This window comes from Myotis lucifugus, unplaced genomic scaffold (assembly GCF_000147115.1).
Source record: "Myotis lucifugus unplaced genomic scaffold, Myoluc2.0 scaffold_97, whole genome shotgun sequence".
In the NCBI taxonomy this organism is placed as follows: domain Eukaryota; kingdom Metazoa; phylum Chordata; class Mammalia; order Chiroptera; family Vespertilionidae; genus Myotis; species Myotis lucifugus.
Window position 1 is genome coordinate 3258248 of NW_005871145.1, and position 27687 is coordinate 3285934.

General features: G+C 51.0%; 1 protein-coding gene across 1 annotated transcript in view; it reads left to right on the forward strand.

The window, feature by feature from the left end:
* Positions 1 to 27687, forward strand: part of LRP4 (LDL receptor related protein 4) — a 61856-nt gene that overhangs the window by 10484 nt on the left and 23685 nt on the right. The window contains exons 2-20 of the mRNA XM_014458585.2: positions 49 to 273; positions 14570 to 14716; positions 16065 to 16181; positions 16474 to 16587; positions 16971 to 17087; positions 17422 to 17550; positions 17770 to 17889; positions 18746 to 18871; positions 19457 to 19582; positions 19774 to 19908; positions 20306 to 20431; positions 20779 to 21009; positions 22075 to 22231; positions 23078 to 23295; positions 23435 to 23611; positions 23990 to 24112; positions 25999 to 26207; positions 26381 to 26462; positions 27243 to 27348. Coding sequence (XP_014314071.2) covers positions 49 to 273; positions 14570 to 14716; positions 16065 to 16181; positions 16474 to 16587; positions 16971 to 17087; positions 17422 to 17550; positions 17770 to 17889; positions 18746 to 18871; positions 19457 to 19582; positions 19774 to 19908; positions 20306 to 20431; positions 20779 to 21009; positions 22075 to 22231; positions 23078 to 23295; positions 23435 to 23611; positions 23990 to 24112; positions 25999 to 26207; positions 26381 to 26462; positions 27243 to 27348 — 2785 coding nt within the window. The remainder of the gene's footprint in view (positions 1 to 48; positions 274 to 14569; positions 14717 to 16064; positions 16182 to 16473; positions 16588 to 16970; positions 17088 to 17421; positions 17551 to 17769; positions 17890 to 18745; positions 18872 to 19456; positions 19583 to 19773; positions 19909 to 20305; positions 20432 to 20778; positions 21010 to 22074; positions 22232 to 23077; positions 23296 to 23434; positions 23612 to 23989; positions 24113 to 25998; positions 26208 to 26380; positions 26463 to 27242; positions 27349 to 27687) is intronic.

Here is a 27687-nt window from a genome sequence, read left to right on the forward strand (position 1 = left end):
TTTCTTGGGCCCTGGGGACCCCCCCCTTCCCGGTTCCCCTGGCGGAAGCGGGTTTCGACTCCCGCCAGCCACTGGAGGCAGCAGAGGCCGGAGAGCGACTGGCGGGGCGCGCCCACCACGGTGGACTGGGACGCTTCCCCTCGGGGACCCTCCGCCGCGCGTCCCGCGGGAGCCAGCGGGACCCCCGGGCGGCAGGGAGCGCCGGCGGCTGCGGCGGCACCATGAGGCGGCCGTGGGGCGCGCTGCTGCTTGGCGCCCTGCTCTGCGCACACGGTAAGCGGCGCCGCCGCGCCCGCGCCGACCGGCCTCCGGGGAAAGTTTGTCCCTGGGTCCCGCCGCTGCAGAACTCAGATCCCGGGAGCCGGACGGCGCGGGCTGGGCCCGAGACCCCTCGCCCTCGGTCCCAGCAGCAGCCCTGAGACTGCGTGCCGGGGCGGGCAGCACGAGCTCCCCCAGCTCCGAAGTCCTGGATGGGGAGTGGCGGACGAGCTCCCGGGGCCCGGGCCGGGGCTGGGCCGGGCTGGGGCAGATCCGAGGCGCTCGTGCGCCCGCCCTCGCGGCTCTTTGAAGAGCTGGGGGCGGCTTCCCTTTCAGGTTAAGGTGGGGTCTCTGTGTCCTGTGTGCGAAGAAAGGGACGCGGGGGAGGACGGTCGCTAGACCGTAAATTCTAAATATCCCTCCTTCCAGGGGCGGGGGTCTCGGCAGATCGCGGAGAGGGGCCCCCGGGGAATCTGAACGCGAGCTCTGGGGATGCCTCTGCTGGGGGGACGGTTCCTCGGCTGCAGACCTCGCTCCCTCCTCGGGTCCTCGGGCATTGCTTGCTTGCAGCACCTCCCTGGAGCAGGATTTTTGGGTTCCCTCTCCTGGCTGCGACCAATCAGCTCCCTGCCCTAGATCCTTCCCGGAGGGGCGGAGAGGGGGGCAGGATTGAAAAGGGGGCCGAGAAGGGACTCTGGGGAGAACCTGCGGGAAGACTCCCGCAGATCTGTGCGGGCCAGGGGCCGGGGGCGGGTAGCGCCGAACTTGCGAAGGCAGCCTCCCGGCCGGCCCGCGCGCGGTGGCCTCCGGGGAGCTGGTCGGATGGCAGCCGGGCTGCTGCTTCATCTGCTCCTCATTAATAACTTGTGTGGTGCCCGTGCGCAACTGTTGTGTGCGATCCGGGCTCCGATGGAATGTATTTCTCCGCAGCCGCCTAGGACCGTGGGTGCACCCCGTGGGCTAGCAACTGCCTCTAGTGCTTTGATCTTTGAACCCCAGCTCTATTCACCCACCACTGTTCAAAGGCGGGGTCCCATGCTCCTCGCAACCCGGATGAGGGGTGGGGGTGGGAACGGAGGGTCTGCAGACCCTGGCCTGGCGCCGGTTCTTTCTGGAAGGTAGGGGAGCTCGGGTGGAAAGAATCAGTGCAGGTTTCGGAGCTCGCCTGGCAGGGCATGGAGATGCCTGGGCGCTTGTTTTAAAGATGGGCTTACCTCCACGTCCAAAACGGAGCGCTAAGGTGTTATTTAAACTACCCGTGGGTTTTAAGTGACTTTTTCCATGCTCTTTCCCTCCGCTCCGCTCTTCCCCGCCGAGCAGTAGCCTGGCCGCCCCACGTTCCTCTCCGCGCGGTGCTCGCCCCTCCCGGGCGGGCGCTCTCCGGGAAGGTTTATTTGTAGCCTCTTCGGCGTGTCGGGACAGCGGCCCTACTGGGGTAGGAATGTAGCTGCTCTTCCCACCACATGGGCCCCTTAAAGGGACAGCTATGCTTTTTGGGGGTTTCCCCCTTCGGCTGCAAGGGAAGGGGATGGAACTTTCCTTTCGGCCCCCTGGAGGAAGTTTTGAAAAAGATCAAGGGAAATGGCAAGGCACTGGAAAAAAAAAAGGGGGGGGGGCGGCTAAAACGGATACCAACAAAGCCAGAGAGGAGATTGTCGCCTTCTGCCCTAGGGAAAGGGGAGCTGGAAGGTTCCGGGCTGAGACGGGCCAAGAGGATTTTACTGCTCCAGAGCTGTCAAGACTGCATACACTACATCTCCATTGAGAATGGGGTAGAGAAGTGTGTGTATTTAATGCTTCACACACACAAAAAAGGATGGGACGGTTCTTTGTAACTCTTTGGGGTTCTTTTGAAGGACAAAAAGTTCAATGGAGACCTCTAAGCATGGGAGGCTTTCTGTGCACACGTGTAAGGACAGTCAACGGCATGAAGATGTAAACTTCACCTGGCTTAATAATGAGCCCTCCTTGGAGGCCTGGAGGGGACAGGTTCAATGATTCACCAGTGAGAGTGAGCAGTTGCTCAACCAAAAATACCACCACAGAGATTCCTAACGCTGTGGTCCAGGGGCTCGGGGAGAAGACAGTGTGTCACAGTAGATCAGTTAGGCAGACGTGACCTTAGCTAGGACTGAATTCAAGACACTAAAGTTTAAGGTTCTGTTTGGATGCTGCTAGTCCTTTGGGCTTTTCTAGAGCCTGTGGGTGTGACTTGATCCTGTGTAACACTCCAACCTTAAAAATTTTGGAAGCAAACCTGAGTGCTGATAAAGGCCCTAGGAATTTTTCACCTGAGGGTTGAGGTGGAAACCCTCCGCCACCATTTGAAGAGTGGAGACCATGTTTATCTTGGAGGTTTCTTGCAGGTAAGTGGAAAGTTGAAAATTCTGCCTAGGAGTAACTAGGTAGGGAGAGGGTTGTTGCTGAGGACGAGTGCAATAGAGTGGAGCTCAGACCTGTCTCCTTCCCATCCGGCTGTTGTCACGGTGTTTAGTTGACCTTGTCCTTAATCTTATTGGACTTGTGAAAGATGCTTGGCTTGTCACTGATTTTGGATTTCCTCTTCTGCCCCTGTTGAATATCAGATGACATCTTTGGGACTAGCACATGGTATGAAGAATGACAGGTGCAAGGGAACCAAGTCTGGCCATGTCTGATGCAGAGCACGTTGGGCATGTCCAGCTTCTGGATCAGCAAAGTACACAGGAGGTCACAGAGGACAGGGTGTGTTTTATAGGTCTTTGCTCACTCTTTCTACTGATTGACTGCTAATCTTGATCCCCAAGAAGAAGGATAATGGGAGAGATTGGCTATGTTGCTTCTGCTTTGAAGAGAAGATCAACACTGGGGACTTTCTGTTCAGGAATAGCATTTTGGGGACTGCTTTCAGACGTAGTCTTGTCTTTTATTATGATTGGGCACATTTCATAATTACGAGACAGCTCCATGCCCTTGGTTGACTAGGTCTCTTAAGCTTGTTCCAACCACAGTTTCTACATTCCTTGATGCAGCTTAGCCATGAGTTTTGTTACAGTTGCCTGGGCATGGGGCATCTGGGCCCCAGTCTGTGTCTGGATTGCCATCTCACCTTCACCATCAGAAGCCCTTCTCCCCTACACAGGTTGGTGGGACTCAGTGTCCAAAGGGAGACTTCGTGCTGATGGGTTGGTTGGCAGAGCCTGGGTTTAGCCCTATAAATAGCTCTGATGAATGCCTGGGCTTGCTGTTCTTCCTCCAGCTTAGAGCTGGCAGGGTGGGGTTCTTTCTCGCCAGTACACTCACGGGGCATTCTTTAAACTGAACTTTATACCCATTCATTTGTTCATTCATTCTGCAAATGCACATTTGTCAAGCACTAATCTAATCACTGCATGCAGGGCACAGTGATTAAGAAGCACAGGCAGACCTGGGTTTGAATCTTGGTACTTCCTGGTGACTCTGTGCAAAACACTTAATATCCTTGAACTTCAGGGTTCTTATCTGTAAATGGGGGTGGGTGTGAGGGAGGGCAGTCGTAAGTCATCACATGCAATTATTGTAAAAATTAAATAATAGTATATTCAAACCATTCAGTACAGAGCCTGACAACTACTGTGTTACTATAGGCCTGAGTAAATGTTAGCTGTTTGTTAGCAAGCTTGCATAAGGGGATTAGAGATGGTGGACTGTGGGAACCAGGTAAACAAATCATTATTCTAGTGTCATGTGCTAAAATGAGGCTCAGCCCTTAATTCATTTCAGCTGTGTGTTTGTGTGTGTGTGTGGGGGGGAGGTTTGTTTGTTTGTTTGACTCTTTTAAAGATCTTGCTCCTTCTTTCCCCCCTTGAAAACATAATGAAACCTAAGCATAGTTCCCTCCTGTGCACACTTCCAGAAAAGAGGCCCATTAAGCGGTACTGTGAGTCTAGGAGCCCACTCTGCCTTGATTGTCTTGGGAGAGCCCCTGGGAGATGGGGCTTTCCTCTGTGAGCTTCCCTGTTGGAGCCCTGAGGTCAGGGGTGCAGCCAGGCACCCTCACTCTGAGGTTGCTGTGACCTGGGGTGAGAGGTGCTGGCTGAGGTCTCTTGTAGCTGGAACAGTTTAGAATTCCAAGCTGTCCCTCCCACTGGCCTGGGAAAGGAGTCAGGCCCCAGAGCTCGTAAGGTAGTAATTGCCCCAATTTGGGGGCGGGGCTGTTGCGGGGCCGCCTGCCTACCGTCTTCAATGAGGAATCCTGTCAGTGTTCAGGGATAATTGATGTGGATCTCAAGTCCCCGACTCACCCCCCATCTCTTCCACCCCAAAGTTTGACCCCTGTTGTCTCTTTGTTTCTTCCTTTTAACTTGGTGCCAGTGATGTGATGTTTCTGGGGGTTGTGGAAAGTTGACTGTAACCAAGAGCAGCTGTGAGAAAAGAGCCGATTCTCTCGCTTCCCTGGCAGTCGTTTGACTCCATTTTCTGTTCTGCGTTTTTGATTTAGCAAGAAGCAAACAACCTAGGTGCCCCTGGGCACCTCTTATGCCCTTCAGAGCGAACTTCATTCTTTCACTGCACGTAGGCATTTCCATCCTTGCTCACAGCTGAATGCACTGACTGTACCAGTAAGCGTCCCTAACACCCTGCTCCCCTGCTCACTCTGATTAGAGTGAGGAAGGGAAGGGCGCTGCCTGAGACCCAGCTGAGAAAGCCTTGCTGGGACTTGCTGCAAGCCCTGACTTGGCCTAAGGGCGCTCCTCGCCTCACCTCTGTGCAGAGCGGAGGATCAGAGCTGCAAGCCCAGCCGGAAACAAAAGACTGGGAGCGAACCCATCTGGCTGAGAGGCCGCGACACAAAGGTGCTGCTGCATAATTTATCACTGGAAGTTTTCTGCGGCTGGGAAGCTCCTGGCTCCAGGCAGAGCCTTTTTGGGGGAGAGGGACACTCCCCCTGTCTGGGTATAGGGTCAGACAGGTACAGAGTAGGGCATTGGGAGAGACACCTAGCTTGAAAGGGGCCAGGGCCTCCGGTGATCTCTCCAATCTCAGCAGCTCAACTTCCGGCCAGGCCTGCAGTGGGGGTGGAGGAAGTACTCCAGTGTCCCCTACGTTGGCCCCAGCCTTGGGGGCTTGACTGCCACCACCTTTTGGGCATGGATGAGGACGAGAGACAGTTTCTCTGTCTGGAAACCAAGTACAGATGCCTGGTTATAATATCCAGAAGTCTAGCAAATAAGAAAGGGGAGCTCCCTTCTCTTTTTTCTACTCCCTGCCCCCTCACCCTGGGCCGGTTAAACAAGAAGTTTCAGCGCAGGTTCAGAGAGGCAGTAAGAGTGAATGGCTCTAAAGTGTATCTCCCCCAAATGAGAATTTTTCCTTTTCTGGGAATGATCTCCTCTGGTGACCAGTTTTGCACCACAAACTGGGACATGTGCTCTGAAAAATACAAATGTGCTTCTGCGGTAGTTAATATTTTTCAGCCTTTTGCTGTATCCCCGGCATTGCGATAAATGGATAGCATGTATTATCACATTTACTCCTCACAGTATACTTATGAGGTAGGCACTGTTGGGTGTCTGGCAGATGGGAAACTGAGGCCCAGAGCCATTTGCTGTCACACAGCTGCTGAGTAACTGAGTCAGGATTTGAATCCAGAGCCTAACTTGTTAACCCTTTAACCTATACTTAGAACAGAATATTTTATATCAAAGCTATCCCAGAAGATGTAGGTGGGGAATATCCATATTTTATCTTAAGTTGACCTCGCCTCTTTGTTTTCAGACCTCCCTTCCCAGGGAATACTAAAGCATAAAGAATTACCTTTGGTAGAGGGGGCTTTTAAAGGCTCCCAGAGAGGGTGATGTGATTTGTTATTCCCTGAAGCCAGGTCTTACTTGTGTTTTGAGATATAGGCGGGGGCGGGGGGGGGGGGGGGAAGGAAAGCAATATTTTGAACAGCCCTCACAGAGCACAACCCCATTCAAGCCCTATTGCACTTGTGAAATCTGTTGACTGAGCTCACGGGAGGGGTGAGTAGACTTTTGAGGACCTGTATAGAGATGTTGGGGCTAATAATAATGTAGAAGTCCCCCTTATTCTCAGAGGATACAGGGAATATGTTCGAAGACCCCCAGTGGCTACCTGAAACCACAGATAGTACCGAACCCTATATATACTATGGTTTTTTCTATATCTACATACTTATGATAAAGTTTAATTTATAAATTAGGCATAGTGAGAGATTAACAACAATTACTAATAGAATAATGGTAACAATACACTATAATAAAAGTTTTGTGAATGTGGTCTCTTTCTCAAAATATCTGATTATATTGTATGTCCAGCGTAGATATGCTGGACAAAAGGATGATTCACATCTGGACAGATGCAGCGGATGGCGTGAGATTTTATCACACTACTCAGAATGGCATGCAATTTAAAACTTATGAAGTGTTTATTTATGGAATTTTCCAGTTAATATTTTCAGGCCACTGTTGACTGCGGGTAAGTGAAACAGCAGATAAGGAGGGACTACTGCAATAACAACAAAAATAGCTGCCTACCGGGTACTTCATATGTGTTATCTCATTTAAACCTCCCAACAACCCTATGGAATAGGTACCATCATTATCCCCATTTTATAAAAGAGGAAACTAATCCATTTTTTAATTGCTCTGTAACTTATAGGTTCTGAATTTAGGTTGCTTTTTTCCATACCTGCCTCCTAGGAAGTGGTTGATGATAAATTAGGCAAGCATGAAGGACACCAGGTGCTGAGAGCCCCTCCAGAAAAAGGCAATAAAGCAGAACTCTTGCCACCATCTTCCACCTCTTCCAATAGTCAGTCATACCACCAACTTAACTCATTGAGGTGACACACAGTAGGGTTTTTATTTTTTATTTTTATTTTTTTAAATATATATATTTTATTGATTTTTTACAGAGAGGAAGGGAGAGGGACAGAGAGCTAGAAACATCGATGAGAGAGAATCATCGACCAGCTGCCTCCTGCACACCCCCCACTGGGGATGTGCCAGCAACCAAGGTACATGCCCTTGACCGGAATCGAACCCGGGACCCTTCAGTCCCCAGGCCGACGCTCTATCCAGTGAGCCAAACCGGCTAGGGCCACAGTAGGGTTTTTAGACTTAACTCATTGAGGTGACACACAGTAGGTTTTTAGACATCTCCAGCCCTGACGTTATGGTGTGGCTAGATAAGACAGTTCTGAGTTATCTATATATAGAAAAGGCTAATATGCTAAGTGTCCATCCAACCGGTGACTATGATGTGCACTGACCACCAGGGGGCAGATGTTCAATGCAGGAGCTGCCGAGCTGCAGTGACTTGGCAGAACCACTGTTCTCGGGTGACGCACTCCGAAACCAGAGAAAGGAGCGTGATTCCTCACGGAGCTGTGCGATTCCATCTTCAGCTGTGGGTTATGTTGTTGCTAGGGCACTGTCGGCCCTGAATCTGGTTTATTGCACACTTGCATTCCACACCCTGTACAACAGTAACTTTGTAGAGTGCCCTCTTGCCCTCCAGGACCCCTCAGGGGATGTCAGAAAGCCGGTTTTGGCCTGATCCCTGCAGGCCAGGCCAAGGGACCCTACCTGCCGGAGGGACCCCTGCTCACTTCGCAGACGCCAGGGAGGGACCACGGGAGGTTGGCTCCAGGGCGTGTCTGGCCCGTCTTGCCCAGTCCTGCCCTGCTGGCCACCTTCTAATTAATTTCCTTTCAATGTGCACGAATCCATGCACCATGTCACTAGTATTCTAAAATAGTAATAGCAAGAGCTATCATTTATTGAGAGCTTAGTATGTGCCAAACATTGTGCTAAGTGCTTTTCATGAATTAACTAATTTAATTCTCATAACATTCATATGAGGTAGGATTCTTGTTATCCCTATTTTCCTGATGAGACAGTAAGGTATAAAGAGATTTTAAAATGTGCCTAGGGCTAGATAGCCAGGAATTAGCTTAGTTTTGTTCCCATGCACTTAACAGTATGCTCTTCTGCCCCATAACTTCGGCGGAGGTTGACCATTAAGAACTTCTTTTCTGTGTTTGAGTGGAAAGAGAGGATTGAACTTGCTTGGACCAGTAATCATGTGTCTGATGGTATTTGATGGCATGGCCTTTTGAGAGGGCCTATTAGGAAAGATTTCGCCAGGTAGATTTTCAAACCTACCAGGTAAGGATCTAGGGACAAAACTAAATAGAGTCACAGCATGGTGGTATCCCAGTCTGATAATACAGTGAGGCAAAGGAACTCTTGGAAGGGAGTGAACTGGATCGGACTAGGAAGCCATCTGAAAGAGAAGATTCCTATTTTCTTGACAGGTTGGATAGGAAATAACTACTTTGATTTCTGATATTCTAGGCTCTCTTTTCCTTTGACTCCAACTCTCACAAGACTCTAGAGCAGTGGTTCTCAACCTTCCTAATGCTGCGACCCTTTAATACAGTTCCTCATGTTGTGGTGACCCCCAACCATAAAATTATTTTCGTTGCTACTTCATAACTGTAATTTTGCTACTGTTATGAATTGTAATGTAAATATCTGATATGCAGGATGTATTTTCATTGTTCGCGACCCACAGGTTGAGAACCGCTGCTCTAGAGTCTAGAGCAGCCGTGGGCAAACTACGGCCCACGGGCCGGATCCGGCCGTTTGAAATGAATAAAACTAAAAAAAAAAAGACCGTACCCTTTTATGTAATGATGTTTACTTTGAATTTATATTAGTTCACACAAACACTCCATCCATGCTTTTGTTCCGGCCCTCCAGTCCAGTTTAAGAACCCATTGTGGCCCTTGAGTCAAAAAGTTTGCCCACCCCTGGTCTAGAGGAATGTATTATTGATACATTTATTCATTTTACACACTTCTATTGATCATCTACTATATACTAAACATTGAACTATGCACTGTGTATAAAAATTCAAAACTCTAGATCACACAATTCCAACTGCCAAGAGGCTAATGTTCTAGTAAGTGAATAATGATCCCATCAGTATGCTAAATGCTACCATAGGAGGAGGCACAAAGGGCCCCTGGCTCACAGAGTTGGGGCTTTTAATTTGGCTGGAGCACGTGAGTCCAGGTGGGACAGCATCAGGAAAGGGTTCATTTCCTGACCTCCTTCCTTTTTGGTGTTGTTTCCGATGTTTTCTACTCGTTTTAGCTTTCTTATTTCTTATGACAAGGACCAATTACATTTACCTTTTTTTTTTTTTGGTGTTGTTTCTGATATTTTCTGTGCAGGCTCCGTCCTTTCAAAAAGGGACTGGTTATAGGCACCAGCTTTCTCCAGATTCCACGTATCTCTTGGACCAGGTTAGATCCATTTCCATGTGGTTCTTTGCTGTCATTCCTTTCAGTTGTCAGTTTTGTCTTGCTACATGGTCATCCCTTTTAGTGATGGGTAGCTTATTGATTTAGCTACCCAAGGAGCCAAAATCAGTGAATTGGTCCCTCAATTGGCCTGGATGTAGTTTCGGGTCATTTCATGTAACTTACCCTCATCAAATAAGGTTATATCCTCACTATTGCCACTAGTGGACAGGAAAAGAGAGGAGAGCTTCGTGTTATAAGAAAAACATCCACCCTGGCCGGCATTTTCAGTGGTTAGAGCTTCAGCCCGAGAACCGAAGGCTCCAGGTTCAATTCCTTCCAGTCAAAGGGCACATACCTGGGTTGCAGGTTCCCCAACCCAATTGGGGGTGCATGGGGAAGGCAACTGATCAATGTGGCTCTCTCACATCGACGTTTCTCTCTCTCCTCTCTCTCCCACCCCCCTTCATTCCACCCTCTCTAAAATCAATGGAAGAAATGTCCTCCAGTGAGGACTAACAACAACAACAAAATAAAAAGAAAAACATCCATCACTTATGTGAGTAATGATCCCTCCCTTTCCCACTGTCATCCCTTCTACACCGGGGGAGCCGTCTCATTCCAGCACTCACAGGACACTCCTTAAGCGTCTCATCTCCGGTTCAACTTGAAAAAGCTGTTCTGTGGCTGTGTAGTCACTGTCCAAGTGACAGGTGTGGTCCCCCTTCAGGTGCGGGATGTTGGAGAGCAGTGCCTCTCCAACTTGACTGTGCATCAGTGTAAGTCGGGAAGCTTATTGAAAGTCCAGATTCTGAGATCATATGAAGAGACGAATGCTTGCCTAAGGGTCAGAATGGGGCTGGCAGCCTGGCTGTCCTACTCGCCCCATAACCTTGGCCAAAGCAGGTGGCCTTATCTGTTAAATGGGCACCACAGTAACTAACTCAGGGCTGTTATAATGATGACAGAAGAATGCAAGTGTGTATGCAAAAGTAAGCTTGTAAGCTGTAAAGAAAAACAACAAAATGTAATTGTTTGTTGTCAGAGCCCTGTTCCTTTCTGAACCAACACAAGACTGAGGCACTGGTTCAAAGGACGGGAGCTCCAGACCGTCTCTGCTCCACTTCTTTACCTGAGGGCAAGGGAAATTGGTCTTTGGCCTTAGAAGTAATCAGGAGAGGTCACTGCTTGAGATCCATACAGGCATGACCTATTTGCTAATCAAAAATGCATAAAGGAGAGGGATCCAGAAGTCTCAGTGTTGTAAATCCCCTTTTTTAACCAAAGGGTTTTGAAAAATTCTTATAGTAGCAATACCATTATTGGAAGGCGGTATAACGAAGAGACTAAGAGCAGTGGCTCTGGAACTGACCTGCCTGGATGTGAATGCTGGCTCCCCCCTTCAGTACCTGTGAGACCTATTGATGGACTCCACCCCTCTGAGGCTCAGTGTCCTCAACTGTAAAGGTGATAATAACAATAGTGCCACCTCCTTGAGTTGTTGAAAGCTTTCAATGACATAGCGTATGAAAAGCACTTAGGAAAGTGCTTAGGGTACCTGGCGAGTACTCGGGAGATGCTGGTTGTATTATTCTGACGCTTTTGAGGTGTGCCAGCCCTGTGCATGAGTTATTGAATCTTTGTAAAACCTTTTACAGTGGAACTGTTATCACTCTGACCTTATGGATGAGAAAACTGAGGCTGCTCAGAGGCAATAATTAACTTGCTCAAAGTGTGACAGTTAATGGTAGAACCGGAATTTGAACTCTAGTCTTTCTGACTCCAGAATCTGTGCTCTCTCACACTGTACACAGTCTGGTATGCCGGAGGGAAGTTTCCCTTCTTTCCTACAAAAGAATACAGTGAGAAATTGGTAAGAGGGCTGGGATTTCAGTTAAGCTTTCAGGAAGGCCCTAGGAGCACATTGTATTCCTAAAACTGAATGTCCTGATGATAGGGATAGTGCACGCTTTGGGGAGAGATCTCCTTGTTGAACTGCATTAGGTGGGAGGCCCCACACCCTGGACGCCAATGGGAGCTTGCAGTGTGGCCGGCCAGTATCTTTCAAGGCCAGAAGCATAGCTGAGTTTTCTAACGTAACGCTTCTTAAGATGAGCACTGCGATTTGCCACCCGCAGCCATTTGTTTCCCTTTTCCACTCACCATTCTTTCAGCTAAAAAGGGTTAAACACTGTCCTTTATAATCACAGCCAGGACTTGAGTGAAAAGCCAGAATTCCACCTCCGGGGATCCCAGAGGGGTAGCAGTTGTCCAGAAGAGCTGACTTTTTGCAGTATAATATGTCTGTTTACTGTATGAATGCCCAAGCCAAGGATTTGCCTGGCTGGTGGCTGCCTGGCCTTCACATGCTGCCGTTCAGATGTTGCTCTGACATGCAGGAAGTCGCCACTCTTCAGCCGCCTGCAACTAACTGGATGCCCACCCGATGGAATGCTTTGTTCCTGAAGTTTGCACGGGAAACCAGGACTTTTGCTATTCTTCAGACAAAGGTGGGGGTGGGGCCCTAAAAAGAAGCAGGGGGAGGGGGGAGCGCTGAAGGCTCCTCTTTCCTTTCAGTATTCCCCTGACTTGCCTGCAGCACCAGGCAGGATACTGCTCTTCTTGCTCTCCCTGTTCTTAAAAACCAGGCCTTTTGGGAAAATTTAGCCTCTGCATCCCCACACATGCATTTCCTAAGCATCTTTGATGCTCCAAGGCATGAGGTCAGCTTCTTTCACATTTATCTTCTTGTCCAATCTGTGGGGGTTTTTTTACAAATGAGGAAACAGGCTTAGGAAGCTAAGTGATTTGGACAAGGTCGCACAGCTGGTCAGGGGAGCCCAGGTCCGCCTGCTCCAGGTCCAGTGCTTTTCCACTCTCCCCTCCCCCCAATTTCTCCCTCCTCCTCTGTTCTTGTCACCCCCTCACCCTGAATCCCTTGTTGGTACAGCCCCACTTCCTGCTGTGTGTAGCTAGCAGCAATTCTTAACCTCTATTGACATTTTGGGCCAGATGATTTCTTTGTTGTAGAGCCTGTCCTGTAGGGTGTAGGATATTTAGCAGCATCCCTGGCTTTTATCCACTAAATGCCAGAAATACCGCCAATCACGGCAACCAGAAATGTCATCATGCATTGCCAGATGCCCCTGGGAGGCTAGCCTGGTCTTCCCTCTTCTCCATTCCCCGCCATGAAGGGGGGTCAGCGTGTTGGAGAGCCCCGCCGCCTGGAGTCCTCTGGAGTCCTTAGCCTTTGCTATTTCATCCAGCCAAAGTCCCCTAAAGTAGTGCCTATAGCCTTGATGAGCTGGTCACACTATAAAAGTTCTTCAGGCTCTGGGGCTCAGGGTCTGAGTGAAAAAAGCCCCCATCCCTCCCTTCTCAGGGCTCTCAGAATGGGCCCAAGCCTGTGGGCCTGGGCAGCTGGGTCTTCAGCTTCCCTGGGGAAGAGTCCTCTGCGGTGCACTTGCAGAGAGACCTGGAGCGACAAGGACGCTGGGCTTGGAGTAAGGTTTTCCGTGAGATGTGGAGATGCTGCACGTCTCAAATGGATTCCTTTGTTTCCACAGGAAATCCTGCATCTTTCCCAGGGCAGCTGATTCTCAGCATGTGAAGGGGGAGGGCAAGGTCTCAGTTGAGGATCTGATGAGAGCTGTGGTCCCTTACTCCAGAAATGTACATTTTGCCTGTAATTTCAGGGCTTCACCGATGCCTGTGCCATCCGTCCATCCATCCATTCATTCATCCATCCATCCATCCATCCATATATTCATCTAGGTTAGAAACCCTGCCTGATGCTCACTCACCCTTGGGGTTAAAATGGAGAGGAAGGGGCCTAGGGCTCTCCTTGCTTTTGGAGGATCTAGCAGTACACTCTTTTATTCCAGATCCTAAGCTCTAAGCCAGGCTGAGTGATTGTAACGTGCAGTGAGGGTGTACATCAAAGAGATGAGCCAAGATAGAAAGGCTGGCTAGGTAAATAGGAAAGGAAGAGGGGTGGGAATTTAGGAGCTGACTCCTTTCCTGCTCCAGCCCGGCTTGAGGGGAGGAAGGGGAGAAGAAAGCAAGGGGGAGAGATGAGCAATGAGGGGTGGCCCCCTTCTTTCCCAGCTGCAACAGCCCAGCGGGTAGATGAATGCTGGGAGGGGGAGAGTGACCCTGGCAGAACCCTTTGTTCCAGCTGAGGCTGGAGCAGGGGGCACTGAGCCATTCACACGCCATCGGAGGGCATCCTGCTGGGCATTCTGGGGAGGGGGCACAGCAGCCGGTCATGGGACTTGGCCAGGCAGATAGCTCAAGGCTCAATAGGGAAGCCCAGCTGCGTGCTGCTGAGGCTGGGGGAGGGGCTGCTTCTGCCATCCTTCCTCCAGGCTGTGGCCTATCCCACAGACAGGAAAGCTCTGAGTGGCTCCACTCACTGTGTCCTGAGGTGGCCTGGTCCCTCTCTCCTTGGGCCCCACTCCTCCTTTTTAAAAGTGGTTTCCCATCTCAAAAGTGAGCTCTGACTGGGGGACTCACAGCAGTTTCCCTGTGGATTCCTTATCCCACAAAGGGTCCAGCATTTTAATGCCACTCTTATTTCTTGCACTCCCTGGCCCACACCAAGGGCCTGGTGCTGCTCAGAGGAAAAAGCATCTATATCTCAACCTCGTTTGGAAGGAAAGGACATGGAGGTCACATCTGCATCACCCCTTCTGTCCCCTGCTCCTCTATCCCAAAAGCACCAACTCTCCAGGTGACACCATTTTTCTCTGAGTCTTTGTGGGTGCCACGTGAGAAAGCCTGTCATGCAAGGGGGTACCTGGACTATTTGTCAGCCCAGAGTCAGAGGGTGTCTTCTTGACCATTTGTGCCTGGAGGAGAGGAAGTCACCCTTCCGTGGTCTGCATCTCCCTTCAGTGTCACCATGTCCACCTGGGAGACAGCGGTCCTAGACTTGGCTCCTCTACCTTCTTCCCTGGAATGGGCTTTGGCTGGGTGAGAACTGAGCCTTCACTGCTTCCTTTTCTCTCTGCCCAGGCCTAGCCAGCAGCCCCGAGTGTGCCTGTGGTCGGAGCCACTTCACCTGTGCAGTGAGTGCCCTCGGCGAGTGTACCTGCATCCCCGCCCAATGGCAGTGCGACGGAGACAACGACTGCGGGGACCACAGCGATGAGGACGGATGTAGTAAGAATCTCCCCACTGGACGGTGGGAAGTGGTGGAAGAGGGACCTGGGGAGCGGAGCTCGGACAAGTCTGATGGCGTTCTCTGCGCATCAGCTGCGTCAGGCTCAGATCTTTGGATTCTTGTGAGGGTGATAGATATGACAGATGGGTGGTTTCCCAACAATATATATGGCTCTAGGCCTTGTTTTTCCCTAGTTTCCATAGATATACATCCAGTAAAACAAACTTTGAGCCAGGCCCGCGTGACTCAGTGGTTGAGCATCCGCCTATGAACCAGGAGGCTACGGTTCGATTCCCAGTCAGGGCACATGCCCAGGTTGCAGGCTCAATCCCATGTGCGGCATGCAGGAGGCAGCTGATCAATGATTCTCTCTCATCATTGATGTTTCTATCTCTCTCTCCCTCTCCCTTCCTCTCTGCAATCAATAAAAGTATATTTTAAAAATAAACAAACTTTGAAATAAGTATAGAGGAAAACACCCTTGGAACTACAGGTAGTCTCTTTAAATAGATCTCTCTGTATGTGAATAGGTGTATGTGTACTGCATGTTTGTGCATTTTTTATGTGCATGCGATATACTAATGTAGATTATTCATTTCTCATTTAATACCCTGTATAATCACATCTTTTTCAATAACGTAAACTTTGTAAGAACTATATTCTCTTTAAGTCTCTCTTTTCCTCTAGTGTAATAACATGTGCACAACAGGCTAGAGGGCCCTGTCTTGGGTGTATAGAAATAGCTCTGCTGAGTCAGTTGTCTGGGTTCAGGGGTGCAACCTGCGGCACGTATGTCTGAAGGTGGCTAATTAGCCTAATAAGAATGAAACTACAATCTGGACCTTATTACCACTAACCATTTCAGCTAATTGTGATGATGGTAAATGGCTCACTTTCATGTAGCACTTTCACACGAGCCCTCTGTGAGCGGAGTATAATTATCCCCATTGTGCAGTCGAAGAACCTACAGCTCAGAGGGAGGACTCGACTTGCTCAGTGTGATAAGTAATGAGTTCTAGAACTGGAAATTGGGCCCAGATGTGTCAGTCATCATTTAACAAGAGGAAAGAAAAAAAAATACACTTCTTTCTCTTGCGCGTGTTCTTCTTGCTGCTTTCTTAGTGGTTCTGAGTTCCATGGGCTATTCTGCCTCGTGAACCCCTCACCACCATGCCCTGCTAATACTCTCACTTCTTTGCTACAGTTTCTGCTCAGCTTCTCCATCGGCTGGCTGGGGGCAGGCACAGGACTCTGGAGAAGGACTGTAACTCAGACAGCCCTGTTGAGTCTGCCTGAATGAGTATACCACACTGATTCCTTCTTCCATTCTTTTCCCCCGGGACTCAGTGCTGCCCACCTGCTCCCCTCTTGACTTTCACTGTGACAATGGCAAGTGCATCCGCCGCTCCTGGGTGTGCGATGGGGACAACGACTGCGAGGACGACTCCGACGAACAGGACTGTCGTGAGTGCTGGCCGGGCGGGCTCCGTCAGGCTCTGTTGGGCGGGGATTTTCAATCAGAAAGTGATGTCCCCAGGCCCATGTCAGCCTTTGGGTCTTCAGCTCTTGGTCCTGTTCCGTCACCTCCTCTAGTGGTCAGAGAAGGTCCTCTCCCCACCCCCCACGAGACAGCCACCTGCTCCTGATCCCCGGGGCAGCCTCGGAGCTGCCTGACTGCTCTGCTCCGCACGGCTATCCGTTGGGCTCCCAGGCACTGACCCCACTGCCTGCAGCAGCCTGACTGCTCTGCCCACAGCCCCCCGGGAGTGTGAGGAGGACGAGTTCCCCTGCCAGAACGGCTACTGCATCCGGAGCCTGTGGCACTGTGATGGTGACAATGACTGCGGGGACAACAGCGATGAGCAGTGTGGTGAGTGGTGATCTGTGAGGCAGACCAGTGGTGGTGGATGGCCTGGCCGTGGGAGGGGAGCACAGCAGTGACTCAAGTACTGCCCCAACCTTGAACTGCCCAGGTATCTGTGTGTCTGGAGTAGCTGGAGGAAGGCAAGGGGGAGGCCGCGAGGGGGCAGGGGGAGTGGCAGAGCATTCCAGACCCCCAGCATCACGGAGCAGGAGCCTGAGGCCCGGTCTGTTTAGGGCCTCCGCTTTCCCCAGAGCGTCTGCACCGGATTTGTGGTGTCTTGCCGGCTAAGTCAGACCTCCCCAGGGTCAGTGAGGGTGAGAGTCAGGGAGGAGGTTAAGAGGGTTGCTTGTAGGGCTCCCTCAGGATGGCTGTCCCATTGCATCCCCCAGACATGCGCAAGTGCTCTGACAAGGAATTCCGCTGCAGCGATGGAAGCTGTATTGCTGAGCACTGGTACTGTGACGGTGACACCGACTGCAAAGACGGCTCCGACGAGGAGAGCTGTCGTGAGTGGCCCCGGACCTCAAGCTGTTGGGCTGGGCTGGGCAGAGGGCTCTGTCACAGGGGCTGAGGGCCAGGCTGAGGGGTGCATGAGAAGTGGGCAAGGAGAGTGGGTTCTTAAGAAGCAGCTCTTCCTAGACTGAGCTTGGGTGGAAGCAGGTTCCCCAGAAGGGAAGGAAGGCCTCCTTTTGGTCCACCTGAATATGGGAGTCTACAAGGGCCATCTTCAATGGAGCCTGGTTACATCTCACTTGAGGAAGGCACTCTGCCTGCACATCCTGCCCCCTCTTCTGCCCAGACCTGAGTGTATGCCCCTCCCCACCCCTGCCTTCCTTCCAGCCTCGGCAGTGCCAGCACCCCCCTGCAACCTGGAAGAGTTCCAGTGTGCCTACGGCCGCTGCATCCTCGACATTTACCACTGTGATGGCGATGATGACTGCGGAGACTGGTCTGACGAGTCTGACTGCTGTGAGTGCTCTAGCCAGCTGGGTGGAGGAAGGGAGGAGGCTGGGCTGGGTTGGCAAGGCACAGGTGCCAGCTGGGGCAGGAGCACAAGGGGGGTGGGGGGACTTTCTGGATTCCCTGGTTCCTCTTGGGCAGAGACGGGGGGAGCCAGAATGCTAGGGCTGTGGCTTTCTGGTCTGCTACGGGACACGGTGCACAGACTGGCTTGGTGTGTTTCCCCAGCCTCCCACCAGCCCTGTCGTTCTGGGGAGTTCATGTGTGACAGTGGCCTGTGCATCAATGCAGGCTGGCGCTGCGATGGCGATGCAGACTGCGATGACCAATCTGATGAGCGCAATTGCAGTGAGTGGGGGACAGCGCTGAAGGTCTGAGCTAGAAGCAGGGAGAGGGGTTGTGGAGCCAAAGAATCCACCACCAACAAAGCCTGAAGATGGATTAGACATAACCACCAAGTACAGTTGTGTAGGTTGTGCACTGCACAGAGGCACCATGTCCAAACGGATGCCAGTCACATCATAGACCAGGGGTCCTCAAACTTTTTAAACAGGGGGCCAGTTCACTGTCCCTCAGACCATTGGAGGGCCGGACTATAGTTTAAAAAAAAAACTATGAACAAATTCCTATGCACACTGCACATATCTTATTTTGAAGTAAAAAAACAAAACGGGAACAAATACAATATTTGTATTTGCATGTGGCCCACGGGCTATAGTTTGAGGACCCCTGTCATAGACATATGTTCTGTACTTATATAGATTTATATATTCATCATGGCCATTTTCCAGCAAATGGCAGTAAAGTGTCTTGAGACAATGGCACCGTTTTCTAATTCATACCAAGATGCCCCATAGGCCAGCTAGGACACTGGTGTCAAGAAGAGTGGCATGGCCCTAGCTGGTTGGGTTCAGTGGATAGAGCGTTGGCCTATGGACTGAAGGGTCCCGGGTTTGATGCCAGTCAAAGGGCACATGCTAGGGTTGTGAGCTCAATCCCCAGTAGGGGGCGTGCAGGAGGCAGCTGATCAATGATTCTCTCTCATCATTGATGTTTCTCTCTCTCCCTCTCTCTTCCTCTCTGAAATCAATAAAAAAATATATATATTTTAAAGGAATAGTGGCATAAAGAACAATTTTGGGTGGCAGGGTGGTGTGTCGGGCTGAAATAGGGCCAGCCTTTCACTGGGCCTTTGCTTTGCCAGCGACCTCCATGTGTACAGCCGAACAGTTCCGCTGTCGGTCAGGCCGCTGCGTCCGCCTGTCCTGGCGCTGTGATGGGGAGGATGACTGTGCAGACAACAGTGATGAAGAGAACTGTGAGAACACAGGTAGAGTCCCCCAGGGGCACCCCAGACCCCTTAGCCTATAGTTGGGGTGAAGGGCAGGCAGAAAGAGGGTGTTATAGCTGCTATTCCAATTGGGCCAAGGTGCTGCTTTAGTCAATCTTGCTCACGGCCGGGATTTTTCCTGCCTTTCTCAGTTACCAGTGTCAAATCCAGGTGCATTTGTTGACCTGCGGCCTTATGGCCTGTCACACAATATCAGGGCTATGAGTTTCAATCGCCTCTCAGCCAGAGCCTGATGCTCTGGCCTAGTGAGCAAGGACTGCTTTCTGTGGCTGAGAGTCCCACCCCCACTCCCCTAGCCACGCCAGGTGCCGGGCACACAGATACACTCTCAGTCTGTCCCACATCCTCACCGTCCCCTGTGGTGTCCTGAGGAGAAAACGAATGCAGACATTTAGCCAGCCCTGTCTGAGCTGTTTCCTGCCTGGGACCCCGACCCTCCCACCTTGAGTCTCATCTGTCTCCAGCTCGCCTTAGAAAATGACAGGCTCCCATCCTTTTGTTGACCCAAGCCCTGCCCTGCTGTGACCTGACCCTCCCTCGCGCCTTCCCTCCCTTCTTCTCTAGGAAGCCCCCAGTGTGCCTCGGACCAGTTCCTGTGTTGGAACGGGCGCTGCATTGGCCAGAGGAAGCTGTGTAACGGGGTCAATGACTGTGGTGACAACAGCGACGAAAGCCCACAGCAGAACTGCCGTGAGTGTCCCCAGTGGGCGGGCCTGGCCCATGGTTTGTGGCTGAACCCCACCCATGCAGTTCAAAGAGAATCCTCCCTCCGGACTCCAGCAGCCTCGGGAGCTGTTCTTCGTGGTCCAGGTGGAATGCCAAGTTGGCTCTCTGGGGGAGGATTCTGGGCTCAACTCCCATCTCTGGCTTGGCTGGCACAGGGCCCCGGACGGGTGAGGAGAACTGCAATGTGAACAACGGTGGCTGCTCCCAGAAGTGCCAGATGGTGCGGGGGGCAGTGCAGTGTACCTGCCACACAGGCTACCGGCTCACAGAGGACGGGCACATGTGCCAGGGTGAGCTGGGACTGGTTTGGAGCAGGGCCAGGATGCTGGGCAGGGGTGGCAGACAGGCAGCTGTGTTTCCATGGGTCAGACATTTGACGGACATGACCTCATTTCATCATAACAATAACCGTAAGAGGTAGGGATTGTCCCTTCCATTTCACACATGGGGAACCTGAAGCTCAGAGAGGTTAAGTAACTTACTGAAGGTCACAGAGCTGGTGTGAGTAGTTGGGATTCCAGCCCAGGTCTGCATGACTTTGAAGCCCTTAACCACTTGTGATCTAGCCTTCCCACTAGGTCTAGAAAATAGATGGGCATGTGGGCAGGGAAGCAACTTGTCAGCCAGGGAGGGGGGGGGTGTGAGGATGGCAGAAAAAAGAGCTCCTGGCCTGCCCGCTCCCCACAGATGTGAACGAATGTGCCGAGGAAGGGTATTGCAGCCAGGGCTGCACCAACAGCGAAGGGGCTTTCCAGTGCTGGTGCGAGGCCGGCTACGAACTCCGGCCTGACCGGCGCAGCTGCAAGGCTCTGGGTAAGGGGTGTTGGCATTTGGCTGGGTGGGTAGAAGTCTGAGTGTGGAGACAGCCAGGTGCTCCAGTGCTCAGCAATTTGCTGAGAGCTAGAAATATTTCCAACTCAGGAAAATGGAGCTGTGAGGTGCATGTTGGGCCCTCCAAAAAGCCTTGCTGGGGTGGGATCCGGTGGGCTGGGCTGGAGGAGTATACTTTAGAAGCTCCCCCATTTTTAGTACTGATGCCGGCAGCTTGGGACATGCCCTAATGGACCAGGGGTGCCATCTGTCAGCCCAGAAGCTGGGGTGCATGCTGAGGGTGCAGCTCTGGAGCCCAGTGGGGGCCCCATTTCTATGCCATGTCCCAGGGCCGGAGCCTGTGCTACTGTTCGCCAATCGCATCGACATCCGGCAGGTGCTGCCGCACCGCTCTGAGTACACACTGCTGCTCAACAACCTGGAGAATGCCATCGCCCTTGACTTCCATCACCGGCACGAGCTTGTCTTCTGGTCAGATGTCACCCTGGACCGGATCCTGCGGGCCAACCTCAATGGTAGCAACGTGGAGGAGGTTGTGTCTACGGGGCTCGAGAGCCCAGGTAGGGAACCAGGCTCTGTGGGGTCGGCCACACCGTGTGGGAAGTAGCCATGGAAGGATCAGGATAGAGATTTGCAAACCTTGGGCAGCAGAACATCTTTTCTTCCAGTGAAATTTTGTATGGAACTAATATTGATAACATTTGTTACTATACTTTAATGTTATAGGTTCAGATTTCTGTCATTGCTTGTTATTGAGCTCAATGAGTTAGAATAATGAGACCAGTGTGATGAATGCAATCATTTGAAATCAGAGCTTTATGGATGACAGTTAAATTTCTATATCAGCTTTGCATCCAGCTTAATTCTGAAATTTGTTTTGATTGCTTGGTATTAAGAGTATTCTGATTGCCTGACTGGCATGGCTCAGTGGTTGAGTATCAACCTATGAACCAGGAGGTCACAGTTCGATTCCCAGTCAAGGCAAATGCCCAGGTTGCTGGTTTAATTCCCAGTGTGGGGTGTGCAGGAAGTAACCGATCAATGATTCTCTCTCATTATTGATATTTCTATTTCTCTCTCTCTCCCTCTCCCTTCCTCTCTGAAATCATATATATATATATAAAGAGTATTCTGATTGAACCAGATAAATATATCCAAATATCTACAGATGAAAAAAAATCACAGCTCACTTGGCAGTTTCGGGCCACTGTACTAGCAGGTGAAGTGGGTTGGAATTCAGTATCGAGCACAGTTGACTCAAATGACGGAACTTCTGAACTGCCTAAGCTACGATTTGCAAATCGCTGAGCCAGTGCAGTGTAGGACCCTCGGGTGGTTCAGGAAGCCAGAATTCAGGAAGTGGACCAGGGTTGGCTGAGAGGAGGAAATGCCTGACCTGTAACAGTTGCTTGACTTTCCTGTGTCTCACTTTCTTCATCTTCAGGGGATTACAGTAGCCAGCTCACAGACTTGCTGTGCTGACTAAATGTATGTAAATGTATGTAAAATGGTTAATACACTGCCGGGCCCAAGAATCTGCTTCGTGCCAGAGTTTACTCTTGTTGCTCTGGCACAGATAACCCGGGCTGGATCCCTAACAATTTCCCGCTGCCTCTTTCTACCAGGAGGCCTGGCTGTGGATTGGGTCCACGACAAACTCTACTGGACCGACTCAGGGACATCAAGGATAGAGGTGGCCAACCTGGACGGGGCCCACCGGAAGGTGCTGCTCTGGCAGAACCTTGAGAAGCCTCGGGCCATTGCCTTGCACCCCATGGAGGGGTGAGTGAGTTGTGTCTCAAGTTCCTAAATCCCTCTGGCAACCTCTAGGGACAGTTCCCAGGCCATGTGGGCCAGACTTTATTGGGTGTGGGGAGCATGGGCTCTGCACCCAGGCACACGTGGGTTTGAGTCCTGGCTCTGCAGTAGCTGGCTGTATGGCCTTCGGGTAGTTAGTTTATCTCTCTCGGCCTCCATTTACTCATGTCTACATTGGTGATAAGAAGCATACCTACCTCTTAGCTGGGTGGAGATTACATGAGATGATGAATTTTAAATGGCATAACACATTAATTAAGTTGTAGGTGTTTACCTTTTTATTATCAGCTCATAAGGTTCAGCTAATTAATAATAACTTTGTTATTAGAAGAAAAGTCTTCTGAAATGGAAGTTGTTAGCCTCTGGCTTTTGAAAATTCAAGTGAGGGGAGTGTCTTCTAAGATCCTGCGGTTGTAGGTTAGCTATTTTAGAAAGTGTGTGTGTGTGTGTGTGTGTGTGTGTGTGTGTGTAAAATACAAAAGACAGTGTAGAGTGTGACAGAAAAGTCCCTGTTCTAATATTACCTTAGATGGTCAATTCCATGAGGGTTGGAATTTTTGTCTGTTGTTCACTGCTGCACTCCCAGTGCCTAAGATGGTGCCCTCCCCATAGCAGACATTGCAAACAAAAATTTGCTTAATGACTAAAGGCCCTGTCTAGAGACATTTAAATTAAAACAGTTAAAAAAACACTCTCCTGACCAAACAAAATGTATCTCCTGCCAGTTGGGGCCCCTGGTGCCTATTACTCTCCCAATTACCTACCCAGCCTCTACTGCCTGTTTCTCAGTGTCCCTTTCTCTCTTCCCAGTACCATTTACTGGACAGATTGGGGTAACACCCCCCGCATCGAAGCCTCTAGCATGGATGGGTCTGGACGCCGCATCATCGCCGATACCCATCTCTTCTGGCCCAATGGCCTCACCATTGACTATGCCGGGCATCGTATGTACTGGGTGGATGCTAAGCACCACGTCATCGAGAGGGCCAATCTGGATGGGAGTCACCGCAAGGCTGTCATTAGCCAAGGTGAGGTCCTTCCTCCCTCTCCTTCGTCTCTCATCCTCCTTTCCCCATCCTGGCTGCCTGGCGCCTTGGCAGAGGGTGAGATTGGTGCAGGGGCCACGCAGGCCATGTCTGGACTGAGGTTCTCTTGGACTTTCCCCAGGCCTCCCGCACCCCTTTGCCATCACAGTGTTTGAAGACAGCCTGTACTGGACGGACTGGCACACCAAGAGCATCAATAGTGCTAACAAATTTACTGGCAAGAACCAGGAGATCATTCGCAACAAACTCCACTTCCCCATGGACATCCACACCTTGCACCCCCAGCGCCAGCCTGCAGGTAAAAAACTGCCCACCTGGTGAGCCTCTGGTGCCTCTGAGAACCTTCCCTGCACCTGTCACAGTTGCCATTGTTTCTGGCCAGGAAATTTGAGGTTGGCACTGACGTGGGCTAATTCCTCCCTCTGCTGGACACTTAGGGTGGTACAACACCAAGATTCATGAAAGACTCATTCAGTTTCCCTGTCCCTATCTAATTCATGCAAACATTTATAGAGCGCCTCCTGTGTGTCAGGGTCCACAGCTCACAGCTGAGGCCAATATAAAAAATAGTGAGATATAGTTCCTCCCTCCAGGGAGCACACACCATAGCCAAACCCCTAGCCTTGGGCCCACCTTTAGTCTTACCTGACCCTCTTATTCTGGGCTCTTTGAGCAGGGAAAAACCGCTGTGGGGACAACAATGGAGGCTGCACCCACCTGTGTCTACCCAGTGGCCAGAACTACACCTGTGCCTGCCCCACTGGCTTCCGCAAGATCAGCAGCCATGCCTGTGCCCAGAGTAAGTGGGTCTGGGGCACCTGCCTCAATGGATGTGCCGTGTGAGGGGGGTGGAAGGAACAGGGATATGAGTTTAAAGGATTGCCTGTTATGGGGAGGAGCCAGGCTCCTCATGTAGCCCTGGAGAGGAAGAACGTAAGAGGCCAAGGGCTCCTGGGTCAAAGCTGAGGGCTGAGGGCCCAGTAGTAGTTGCTAAAGTTTCAGTGACACCACCCAGTCAAGTATGAATACCTGCAACCAGGCTTCTGTATCATTTCACCAGGTAGGCTACTTTTTCTATAGGCAGCAGGAGGGTTCCAGGCCCTTCTAGAAAGCAGGGGAATGGTTTCCTATCTCTTGACCTTTAGCCTCACCCTGTTAAAGAGTTTTTTTCAGCCCCTAAACCAGAGAGCCGAGATTAGGACTCTGATGATGCCCGGTATACACAGGCCCTGGACAAATATGTGCCTAACAGAGAAAGACAATGGGACTCCCTGGTCACTTCCTGAACTGCTACTTTGTCTTCCTTTAAGCTCTTGCAGGGGTCTTGCCTTGAGAGGGTGGACCTGTCTAGCTCAGAGTCACAGGTGACTTTTCCTAAGAATAGTCCAGAGAGGAGTGATGCAGGCATGTGGCACCACCAGCAAGGGGCCTGGGGGAATTCCTCACACACCAGCAGCTTCCCTTACTTACCGCCATGTACCCACTGACCCTCTTATCTCTGGCTAAAATCAAATTGCTCGTGGGATCTGGGTCCTTTCAGGGATGAGGGAAACTATTCAGAGGAACGGGCGATACTTACTCAGCACACGCTGATGGAGAGCCTAGTTTCCCTGCGTTCTGTTGTGCCCAGCTCTTCCCATACTGCCTTAGTGAAGTGCAAGAGGTTTCCCTAGGACTTTGCCTTAGGGATTTCTCAGATCTTAAAGGAAGACAGTAAAGTTAGGCAGGGAGTGCCTTTCTGGGAGTGCAATGTATTCTGGGAAACATTCGGACAGTACAGAATAGAGGCAGGGGGTGGAGAAGACCAAGATGGGGAGAAGCCGTGTAAGGGAGTGGCCAGGGCTGCTGCTCTGGAGTCAGACCTGAATTAAGTCCCAGCTCTGGTGCTTTGTAGCCAGGGGATCCTGCACAGGTTACTTGACCTCTCCCAGCCTCAGCGTTACTCTCTAGAACAGTGATTCCCAAAGTGGGTGCTACTGCCCCCTGGTAGGCGCTGCAGCGATCCAGGGGGGCGGTGATGGCCACAGGTGCATTTGGGGGCGATGAGTAACTGCTATTAAAATTTAAAAAAATTTAATTTCCAGGGGCTGAGTAATATTTTTTCTGGAAAGGGGGCGGTAGGCCAAATAAGTTTGGGAACACTGCTCTAGAAAATCAGAATAAGAATAGCACAGACCACAAAGAGATGCTGCGAGGGTAGAGGAGACAAGGCAAGAAAAGCACCAAGCTCAATGCCTGGCGTGGAGTAAGTGAACAGTCACTATTGACTCGAGTGAAGAGAAGAGCAAGAGGAAGGGCTCTAGATGACGGAGTGCATCAGCCAAAACCCTGAGCAGACATAGAAATCATAGGGGTAGGGGTGAGAGTCAGCGGCCGTGTAGCCAATGCACTGAAGGAGATGGAGCAAAGAGGTGAGAAAAGTTGAGATGAAGCTGACAGACACTTAAACAGGATGCATTGCTACACCCTGGGGAGAGTCTATTTCCATTTGATCCTAAAGTCTGATTCTGCCAGCATGGGCTGCCCAGTGCTCAAAGGGGGCCTGAGGTGTGAAGCGTAGGGGACAAAGGGCACCAGGTCCCAGGAGGTGTGACTGAACCAGATGTCACACAGGTGAGCGTCTATGTCTGTCACTGTTATTGGATTTAGAGCATTAAAAGAAGACCCCTTTCGGCCTTTGATCAGGTCTTGACAAGTTCCTGCTTTTTGCCCGAAGGATGGACATCCGTCGGATCAGCTTCGACACAGAGGACCTGTCCGACGATGTCATCCCACTGGCTGACGTGCGCAGTGCTGTGGCCCTTGACTGGGACTCCCGGGATGACCACGTGTACTGGACAGATGTCAGCACTGACACCATCAGCAGGGCCAAGTGGGATGGAACAGGACAGGAGGTAGGGCCCAGAGTGGGCCCAGGCCCTCGGGCAGGGCAGAGATTAAGGGGTAGAATCCTCCCTCTCCTGGGTCAGGGCTTCCCATACTTTCTCCAGTCTGAGAATTGGTGACGTTTAGGCCCCAGAGCTGGGATGCAAGTCAAGTTGGTGATATAGCTTTGCTTCCTGCCCAGGTGGTAGTGGATACCAGTTTGGAGAGTCCAGCAGGCCTGGCCATTGATTGGGTTACCAACAAGCTGTACTGGACAGATGCAGGTATGTACTGGGTAGCCATGGCCTGGCTCTCTGGGACTCCTCTTACTTAAAATCCTGCCCTCAGGTAGAAGGAGCCCAGTGCCCCTCCTGGACCACTTCTATCTTGACCTGAAGTCCTTGGAAGGTCAGGAGTGGTTGGGCTGCTGCAGAGCTAGAGCTAGAAGCTCACATTGAGGGTTTGGCGTTTGCCAATCAAATGGCAGCTACTTCTGCTAGGTAGCTGGTGCCTGAGAATGTTTTGAAGCATTTCAGATAAGGCAACTGTGCCCTTTGATTTCTCCCATCACTATCTTGGTAAAACGGGGATTTTCCATTATCCAGGTGAGTTTGGGAGGCCAGGGGAATGCCTTAACCAGAGCCATTCAACGTGTGGTCCCTGGCCCCGCAGCATCAGCATTACCTGGGAACTTGCTAGAAATGCAAATTCTCAGGCCCTACCCCAAACCTGCTGAGTCAGAATCTTTGGGGGTAGGTTCAGGCACTTGTATTTCAACAAGCTTCCCTGATTCTTATGCACACTAGAGTTTGAGAAGCTCCGCCTTAAATTATAGGACAGAGTGGGTTGCTTGTGTTGAGGAAGTATTGCTCTTCAAAGAAATGGAACCGGTCATTTCCTTGAACTTCTTCTCGAAATTCAATTCACTGACTATCCATTGTACATCTACCACAAAGTATTTCTTGAGCGTCTACTACATGCCAGGCTCCACGCTTGGGCATGGAAGGTAAGAGGGTGAACGACCAAGACTAGAGTTAATATCTTTGCCCCCTACTTCTTGGCAGGGACAGACCGGATTGAAGTGGCCAACACAGACGGCAGCATGAGGACAGTACTCATCTGGGAGAACCTTGATCGTCCCCGAGACATCGTGGTGGAACCTATGGGCGGGTGAGCACCTGCTCCTTTGGAGTGAGCCCCACCCACTTTCCAGACCTGAGTCCTAGAGGGGAGTCTGGAGGAAGCAAGAGTGGCCAGTTCTATGGGAACATCAGGAAGCAAGGGCAGCTGTAGAAACCACAGAGCATAGTGACAACTCTGTCTCCTCAGTGGACAAGGAAACCTTTAAATCATTCCATCTTTTTTTTTTTTTTTTTTTGGTCTGCTTATAAAAGTAACTCGTTGTTTAAAAAAAATAGATAAATAAATCCGTGGAAAGTAAAGATTCCCTATAACCTCACTCTCCAGCAGTAACCATTGTGAACAGCCAAGGGCGTTCTTCCCAGGCTT